We start from the raw sequence: 9,900 nt of genomic DNA on the forward strand, positions 1-9,900 counted from the left end.
AAACCACCACCAATCTCTAATTTTCTCATACTGTGGTGGCTTTGATGGTGCTACGATCAGTAGTATTTCAAAGCCCAGCAGGGTCCCCCATGGTGGACAGGTTTCAGCAGAGCTTCTAGACTATGACAGTCCAGGAAGAAAGGCCTGGTGATGTACTTGCAAAAACTGGCCAATGAAAACATCAAGAATCACAACAGCATGACAAACAAAATGCTGGAAGACGAGCCCTGGGGCTGAAAGGCACTTAAAATACACAGGGAGCACAACAATGGTCTCAAGCATACCAGAAGATGGCACAAAACTGGGAAACATTTCATTCCGTTACATATGGGATTGCCACGAGTTGGGACTGACTAGATGGCAACTAATAAGCATCACTTTGGAGAAGTGGCTAGTTCCAGGAATGCGGCAGAGAAATAAGTATCTTGTTGTGCTAAAAAGTGGAGAAATACTCAAAGAATGATGGACCCACAATACCCATATCCACTCCACTGAGCTGATTCCAACTCACCGCAACCCTATTGGACAGAGGAGAACTGCCCCATAGGGCTTCTAAGGCTCTAAATTTTTACAGAAGCAGAATGCCTCATCTTTATCCCATGGAGCAGCTGGTGGGTTTGAACTATCAACCTTTTGCTTAGCAGCTGAATGCCTTAACCACTGTGCCACCAGAGCTCCCTGGATTCATGATAGACATGTCAAAAAACAGAGAAGCCATCTTTAAGATGCAACCACTAGCCAAATCTGGGACAAATCTGAGCATCAAAATAAAGACAGTATGAGACAAAGTATATGTGAACTGCTGTCTGGAAGATGAATTTTCTCTGTAAACTTTCACCCAAATCATAATAAAATTAAAAAAAAAAAAAAAAAGGCTATAAAAAAGATCTTAACCAATTGTGGTAGTTATGTTTGTGTGTCAACTTGGCTGGGCCTGGTTGATTGACTGGGCAGTTGGTGGTAGTTATTCCCCATGATGAGACTGGCAATCAACTCCATGGTGGGATCTACCACAAACAGCTGAGTAGCTGCCTTTGGGATGTGGTCTGCTTATAAGGAGAAAACTTGGGAATAGTCTCTAATTTATGGCACGCTTGGACCCTACATGTAGCTGTGTGATTGCTCAGCAGCCTGCTATGCTCTGCCGACCTTGAGACTTACAATGGACTTAAGTTAATAGCCTGCCGTGTGGTTTGGTAACATTGGGTCTGTGCCTTTTTCCTTGTCAACCTTGGGGCTTCTCAGTCCCAGCAGCCAGCAGCTGTCTGAGTGAAGAAATGCCTCTAGCTCCAGTGGGCCAGAAGCAGGAGGCCGAGCTGGACCCCAAGGTTGAGGGGATTTTACCCAACACCTAGAGCCTGGCACTTTGAACTTGGACTTAAAGCCTCCAAACTGTACGAGAATAAACTCCTGTTTGTTAAGGCCATTCCATTTGTGGTATATTCTTCTCAGAACAGCACTAGGTAACCAGAACAGAATATGGTACTGAGTGTGGGGTGCTGCTCTGACAAATACCTAAAATGTGGAAACAGGGGCGGAGTGCATCCCTGACCCAAGACCCTGACAGAGAGACCCCGGCATACGGCAAGAGAGATGGCAGGAGCCAAGAGACTGGCAGAGAGATACTGGCAGAGACCAGTAAGAAAGACGGCAGTAGCAGAGCCCAGACACCAGCATTAAACAGCAACAGGGTTACCAGCCCACGGAGGAGAAACCCGGGTGCCATTGGGTAGGTGGTTTCCTGGTGGAGTGGGTTCCCTTCGGGCATTAATTGGTGAAGAGATGGCATAAAATGGAGTAGCAGGTTGGCCAGCCCATGGAGCAAGAAAGCTAAGTGTCCTTTGGGCAAAAGATTTCCAGCGGAGTGGGTTGCCCTCGGGCATTAATCGGCAGAAGCTGAGAGACTAAGGAAACGGGAAGCAGAGCTGCCTCAGCCTCAAAGGGTAGGACAATGGCCGTTGGGGGTAGAACCATCACAGCCCCAAAGGTTTCAAACAGCCAGACCTTCACCAACTTGGTTATGGAGCATGGGGCTGCTCATTCATGTGACCTGGTGGGATGGAGCCATAGCCGCTGCCCAAAAGTGAGGGGGCAGGGCTACCATGCCCATGAGGGAGAGGAACGGGACCCACCAGGCCAAGGGGGTAAGGTCACCACTCAGGAACTAGGGGATTACAGCCACCCAGTGAAGGAGATTTGTACAGATGCCACCCAATGAAGATCTGTACAGGTGCCAAGTTGACAAGGGATGGAATTGTACTAATTCAATTTGTATGTCAACTTGGCTGGGCCTGGTTGAGTGGCTGGGCAGCTGGTGGCAGTTATTCCCCATGATGAGACTGGCAATCAACTCCATGGTAGGGTCTACCACAAGCAGCTGAGTAGCTGCCTTTGGGATGTGGTCTGCTTCCATGTTGGATTGGGTTCTCTAGAGAAACACAAAAACCAGCAAAGTGTATATATATATTTATAGAGAGAGAAAGAGAGAGAGAGAGAGATTTATCTTAGGTAAATGGCTCACAGGCGTGTAGAAGCCAACAAGTTCAAGCTGAAAAGTTCGTCTCTGGAGGGGAATGGGGCCTGGAGCCGCCTGGCTTTCGCACGCACAGCAGAGGAGTTCAAGCCACGAAGTTCGTCTCTGGAGGAGATGAGGCCCGGAGCCGCCTGGTTCCCGTAAGCACAACAGAGCCGAGAGAATCAAGCTGGCACGCAGCACACTGGTTGCTGTTCCCAACAAAGGATGAATCCGAAACCTCCAGGGCGAGCGGCGAGCCGCTCACTCAAGGAAGTATATAGTCCGGAATGCCATTCTTCCAGCCTGTCCCTGGAATAGCACTGCAAGCAGGCCACACCCCCGGGGAAACTCCCCCCGGGCAGACCGGCCGCTCAGAACCCAGTCATGTGATCCATCATGGGAACCACCACTCACAACTGGAGTCCAGCCAAGTTGACACATCTTCAACTATCACAGCTTCCTATATATAAGGAGAAATCTTGGGGATAGTTTCTAGCTTATGGCATGCTTGGACCCTGCATGTAGCTGTGTCACTGTTCAGCAGCCTGCCATGCTCTGCCAACCTTGGGACTTACAATGGACTTCAATTAATGGCCTGCCATGTGGTTTGGTAACATCAGGACTGTGCCTTTTTACTTGTCAACCTTTGACTTGTCAGCCTCAACAGCCAGCAGCTGTCTGAGTGAAGAAACGCCTCTAGCTCCAGTGGGCTGGGAGCAGGAGGCAGAGCTGGACCCCAAGGTTGAGGGGCTTTCACCCAGCTCCTGGAGTCTGGCACTTTGAACTTGAATTTAAAGCCTCCAAACTGTAAGAGAATAATAAACTCCTGTTTGTTAAGGGCACCTCATTTGTGGTATATTCTTGTCAGAGTGGCACTAGGGAACCAGAACAAAGTGAACAGGGGCAAAGTTAGGATAACTCTGTTTTAGGATAACTTTTGTGTTAGCCACAACTAAGCATCTTGAGGGAGTGAGATGCTAGGCTTGCAGGTTAGGGATCATAGTCGGGGACATGAAGCTCAATTAGCACAACATAGTATACAAAAAATACTGTTCTACATCTTATTTCGGTAAGTAGTGACTGGGGTCTTAAAAGCTTGAAAGCAGCCATAAGATGCAACTACTGGTCTCTTCCCATCTGGAGCAAAGAAGAGTGAAGCAAATCAAAGCAGCATGGAAAACAGTTAGTCCAAAGGACTAATGGACTATGAGAATCTTAGCCTATATAACCCTGAGACCAGAAGAATCAGATGGTGCCCAGCTACCAATGCCAACCACTCAGAAAGGGATCAAAATTAGAGACCATAGATAGAACAGGAGAAAAAACTGTACAATAAAATTTTAAAAAAACATAAAGACCATACTGGTCAGACAGAGACTGGTGGCATGGCCAAGACTATACTATGGCCCTGAGTCACCCTTCAGGCCTGAAGATGAACTCAGTGCTGTGACTTAACTCTCAGCCAAATAGACAGACCTACAAGCTGAGCAACTATAGCAGGGCGATGCACTCCTGAGAACAATCAACTATGGGAGATCAGGAGAGCAGCATTTGCACAGGAAGAAAGGCAGGGAGACAGGAAGGCACAGGCAAGGACACAGGGACCAGGGATGAAGTGGAAGGAGAGCTGTTACACTGCAGGGAATATAATCAGCATCACAAAACACATGTGTATGACTGTTGAATGTAAAATGAATCTGCTTTGTAAAATTTCACCTAAATCATAATAAAAAATTTTAAAAAAAGAAGAAAAGAAAAAAGGTCTCAATAAACCACAACCATTATCATTAGAAAAATACCTCAAATCGTATGTCCTATGACAAGTAGGTCAGGAGAAACCACTTTCTATACAAAGGGCAGTACTTTCCAAAGGGATTATAGTCCCAAAGCTCTACTGCATTTCTTTGTGGTCAATCCTATCTAGAATATTGCTTTGCATTAACATTTCTCAAATACTATGCAAACCAGAGAGAAACAGTCCTAGTTCTTACAAGAACCCAAAGTGTAACTTGAGAACTCCACACGTTCACATCAGAAGCAAGCCTTAATTTTCCTTATTTTAAGAAAGGGAAAGCTGGGATTAAAAACAATAAACAAGTAAATACAACCACATTGTCATGAATCCAGATCTGTCAGAGGGGCTATGCATGCAAAGCTGAGCATATGTGGAACTAACAACCACGCTGCTACAGGATGAGAAACGACAAGGATAGGCCTTTTCTGCACTCTACCAGCTTATTATTCTCTTTACTCCTGCCCCTACTTTCTGATGTAATCAGAGAACCAAAATCCAGCAACTGATAATGAAGATTCACCTACCCGAAAATGGTACCTGTGATAGTCTACAATTCAGAAGAACATAAAAGCTTGCTCCAACAATCCATTATAGAGACAAAAACCTTTTACAGTCAGGGAATAAACGAAAAATCTTTTGAAAATGAAGTGTTAAATTGTAATTAGGATTAGTCTTCTATAATCCCATCAGATTTTTATTGCACTTATGTGGATGACTTGGAAATGAGTTATTGCAGGAAAAATTAAAGCAAAATAAGACACTCATGCTGAGAAAAAAATGTAAAGAAAACATTTTGATTCTGCTCATGTTTTATATCCACCTGATGATCCACATATAATTTTATAAAATATATCCAATTCTTTACTTTGCCACTTCACTATTGCTAAGGTTATTACATATAATTTACTATGATTAAGAATTGTACATAACCTAAAAGTCCACTGAACTGTTACTGGAATTTCCTCTGAGATGATTTCCAATATAAAGTAGGTTAGCTATAACTCTCAAATATTTTTTCAAAAAATAAAAATCAACAAGAATTAACTCCTCTGACACGTCAAAATATTTTCTAATCTACAATTAAAAAGCTGAAATAGGTAAGACTGTGTAGTCCCTGAAAGAATTCACGAATACAATGTGAAGATAAACCAGTAGTACACATGGCTTCATACAATAACATACAATAAGGTTAATTTAATTATAGTATGAATGTTAAAAGCTCTTGAAAACTACAAGAAAATAGGATTTCAAAATTTTAAGTAATAACTGAACTTGGGAAAGAAAATAGCATTTGTAAATAAAAACAAGTTCAAAAAGGTACAACTTCCCTCCAATGCTCCACATCACTGTCCTCATCAGTCCTGGGCAGGGTCACTGCAAGGGCAGCACGCGACCTGTCTCCCTGCTTCTTGCCTCACCTCCCACCGCTCTGCCGCACACACGCCGCCAGTTAGTGGATCTGCCTAATGTACAGCTGATTATCACCCCTCTGCTGGGAAGGGCAAGCTCCTACGTTGAGGTTCAAGGTGCTTTGTAGGATGGCACCACACTCCCTTTTCCAGCCCGACTTCTCTTGACTTTTGGTGCCTATTACCTATGCAACAGCCATCCAGCACTGCCTGTGACCCCATGAAGTGGCTCACACTCTTCCAAGTCTGCTCGTTTGTTCGTTCTGTTCCCTCTGGCTGAAATTTTCCTTCCCTTTCCTGCTAAAATCCTACCCAACTTTCACAGTTTTTTCCAAATGCCACCTCCCCACGAGGTCTTTTATTCTAACGACTACGATCCTCTCTCCTTTGGTATCTTACATTACCTTCAAATGTCTCTAAGGGCTCTCATATTCCATCTTGTATCATAATTACTTGTCAACCCCATGACAAGACTGTAAACTATCTGAGGCAGAGCTGTTTAATTCATTCTCTCTCCCCCAAAGCAACTGGCACTGTGCCGTACACATCACACTGTAGGCACTCAAGCATGTATTGAGTCAAACTGTATTGGGTTCTGCTCCAAGAAAGTCACTGGAAGGAAAATACTTCCAGCAAACAGATAGAAAATTAAAGGGCTCATGATAGTATTTTGAGAAAAAGCCTTGGAACAGGTAAAATGTATAACCAATGGCAGAAATGTCATGCTTCTGTAGGACTGAGACCTATAGGCTTTTGTAATGTCATAATGGAAAAAAAAAACAAAAACATACAAACCCTCTCTTTCCAGGTAAATAATAAATGAACTAAAGAAAAGCAACCTTTAAAAAATAAACTCAATCATTTTCTCCAGTCAAGTTGTAGAAACTAATATAAGAAAAGATAACAATTCTGTTACAATAAAATTTTAAATAGTCTTAACAGGTTATATGTAATGAGCTCAAGAAAAGGGTTTAAATTAATTCCTTTAAAAAAAAAAATTCCCTCTTTTGTCAATTTACTCCCAAGTGATAGGAAGCCAGACTAAAAATCACTAGCTTCTCTTTAACTACAGGCTCCAAATGAATAAATAAATGAACAAATGAATGGATTTAATACAGTTTACTATACATCAGTGCTTATGAAAATATCCGTGTGAGAACAATTAGTTTTTTTAAAATGTCCCATCTGATCCCCATGGCTGAACTTCCAGCCAAACAACAGACAGGCCTATGGGGTGAACAGTAACACCAGGGAGGTACACACTCCCTAGAACAATCAACCACACAAGATCAAAAGAATAGTATTTACCCAAGAACAAAGTTCAGAAGGTAGGAACGGATAGGAAAGAAGGACGAATAGAAATGGTAAACACAGGCACGAAGTGGGAAGAGTGCTCTTACATTATGGGGACCACATTCAATGTCACAAAACAAAATGTGTATGAACAGTTGAATGAAAAATCAATTTGCTCTGTAACCTTTCACTCAAATCACAATAAAAAAATTACAGAAATAGGAAAAAAAAAAAAGTCCTATCTGCTACAGACTGATACTCTTATAAAATACAACACATTATAGAAAGAAGCTATAGCAATGTCTAAAGGTTGACAGGGACTTTCTGTACTTAATTCCTTATGGACCAGTAACAAAGCTGACAAATGGGCACCAGACTGCTCCAAGCTCTTCATACGACTAGATGAAAAGAAAGTAGGATATATGCCTACCTTCTGCTCTTGTACCTCAAACACTGCTTCATGGACACTGCAAGCAAAAAGTGAGGTAGGCAGGTCACTTAAATCCATCATCTCTTCTAAATCATCTTCATTTTCACCAAAAATCATCTCTTCTTCCTCTTCTTGGTCACTGCTACAGAGATCTGACTGGCTATCATTCCAAGATTTCATAGTGTCCCTCAGCATTATCCCTTAAAAGCAGGTCTTTTCCGTTTTTAAAGTTCTAGGACGTTTGCCAGGCACCTACTGTTAACAAAACAGAACAGAAATAAGGTTTTGATGGCCAAATAATGTTCCAATCAATCAAGTTCTCAAGACAGCAATTCATCAAATGAAGCAATTTTATTCAGGAAAGATAAATCAGCATTTAAATAAACTCATTATAGTTCTCATAAAGGAATTCTATATAGACTAATTTGATTTGCTTAGCATATTTTATGTAATACAACTCAGTAGCAATAATGTACTTTTTAAAAGGCAAAAAATGTTCCAGTGAAATCAGAAAAGGCTAAAACAAAATGAGACAATATCAATATGTACACTCGTTTACTGGTCGTAGGAAGAAAAATGTGAACCAGAACTGCCTTCACATATTTGTTTTGGGTTTTAGGTATGCAACACTGAAACTGGCACAGCAGAATAAAACCTACAATGATTCATCACCATCTGCACCCTGAAATATGGTCTGTGATGAACTGACTTTACCTTTCTTAAGCAATTTGCTCTTTTGGAATAAATGCTCAAAGAATTAAGCTACACAGAACCAAACGCTCTCTACAAAGTCAGTGTTTGTTAATATTAAAAATATTTACAGCAGGTAAAATTTACATAGAAGGCAATCAAAAAGGCAGTCATTAAAATTCACTGATCTTAATCCTAGGGCATGGAGCCGACAGTGTCCCTCTTAAATAAAGGAACGGAGACTGTCTTACATGGGCTATTTTGTGCATGTGTCTCCTCTGATGAACTACTGCACACCATACCCACCAAGCAGAGTATCTTAAATGTAACACATTTCAAGATGTTGAAATGCCATTTAAGAAATACTCATCAGGCCCAGAAAAATTAAGTGATCATGATTATGTCAATATTACATAATTTGTGGTTTTCCGTTTTATTTTAAAGAACACAATGGTGCATATATGTTGCTGTTGTATGCCATCGAGTCGGACTCGACTCACAGTGACCCCTCCTAGGGTTTCCAAGGCAGTATCACTACGGAAGTAGATTGCCCTATCTTCCTTCCAAGGAGTGGCTGGTGGGCTTGAACCGCCAACCTCCTGGTTAGCAGTCAAGTGCCTTAGCCACTATGCTACCAGAGCTCCTATTGGCAGGGGTAGCATAAGACAAAGTTTGAAAGGTAGGCATGGGCACCTTGCTTTGAAAGTAGGGTTACCTGAGTTCTGACATAAAAAAAAAAAAATCAGTTACTATCAGCATGCCACTTAAGATTTTGGTCAAGTAAATGATATAACCAACCCCATTTAACTTTCAATAGGGGCATCTTTATCTCTTGGGGGCACTAATGTAAGGCATATGACTGCTTACCAGAAGGTTGGCAGTTCAAACCCACCACCCACTCTATAGAAGGAAAACAGGACAATGTACTTCCATAAAGATTCACCACTTCATAAACCCAATGGGAATTTTATGAGTCAGAATCGACTCAATGGCAGTGAGTTCGGTTTTGGTTTGGTTAACCAACCCACTGAGAGGAAAATACTGTGCCTAATTTTTAGGCGGTTGGGGAACTGGGGAGCTCTGAACAGCCAGATCTTGACATTTGAGAGCACCAACCTATTTTTGATAAGATTTTTTTTGTTTGTTTCAAGTTCCTTCCTCTAAGCCCTAAATAGTAAGGGGGAAAAAAAAATCAGAGCACAGGAAACAATCCTTCACTTGACTTAAAAAAATGAAATTCATAAAATATTATGCCTTCACTTCCTGTTTTCTCCTTTCATTTTTTGGGGTAACTTTTCTTTTGATATAATTTCAAACAGAAAAGTTGTAAGAATAGTATAAGAAACTCCTGCATATCCTTTACCCAGAGTGATCCAATATTTAGATTTTGCCCATCTGCTTTGTCATATCACTCTCGTGGGTTTTTTAAAAAACCATTTGAGAGTAAGCTGGAGACAGTACACCCCTTACTCTCAAATACTTTAGTATACAGAAAGATCATTTTCTTATATAACCACAGCAAAGGGATCAAAACTAGGTAATTTTACATTGATATAATACATTATCTAACCTATGTTTGACTATCTACTTCTGTAGTGATACCACCTCAGAAATCCAAGGAGGGGTCTCTATGAGTCAGATCCAATTTTTTTGTGTTTGGTAATACAAATTTAGGGAGCTCTGGTAGCATAGTGCCTAAGGCATTTGACTGCTAACCAGAAGGCTGGCGGTTCAAACCCACCAGCCACTCCTCGGAAGGAAGATGGGG

General features: G+C 41.7%; 1 protein-coding gene across 1 annotated transcript in view; it reads right to left on the minus strand.

Annotated features, from left to right (window-relative positions):
* Positions 1-7,637, minus strand: part of RCAN3 (RCAN family member 3) — a 31,836-nt gene extending 24,199 nt beyond the window's left edge. Inside the window, exon 1 of the mRNA XM_007935729.2 lies at positions 7,443-7,637. Within this exon, the coding sequence (XP_007933920.1) occupies positions 7,443-7,637 (195 nt within the window). The remainder of the gene's footprint in view (positions 1-7,442) is intronic.
* Between the last annotated feature and the right edge of the window lie 2,263 nt (positions 7,638-9,900).

Source organism: Orycteropus afer, unplaced genomic scaffold, assembly GCF_000298275.1.
Source record: "Orycteropus afer afer isolate SDZICR_OR568_19922 unplaced genomic scaffold, OryAfe1.0 scaffold00031, whole genome shotgun sequence".
Taxonomy (NCBI): Eukaryota; Metazoa; Chordata; class Mammalia; order Tubulidentata; family Orycteropodidae; genus Orycteropus; species Orycteropus afer.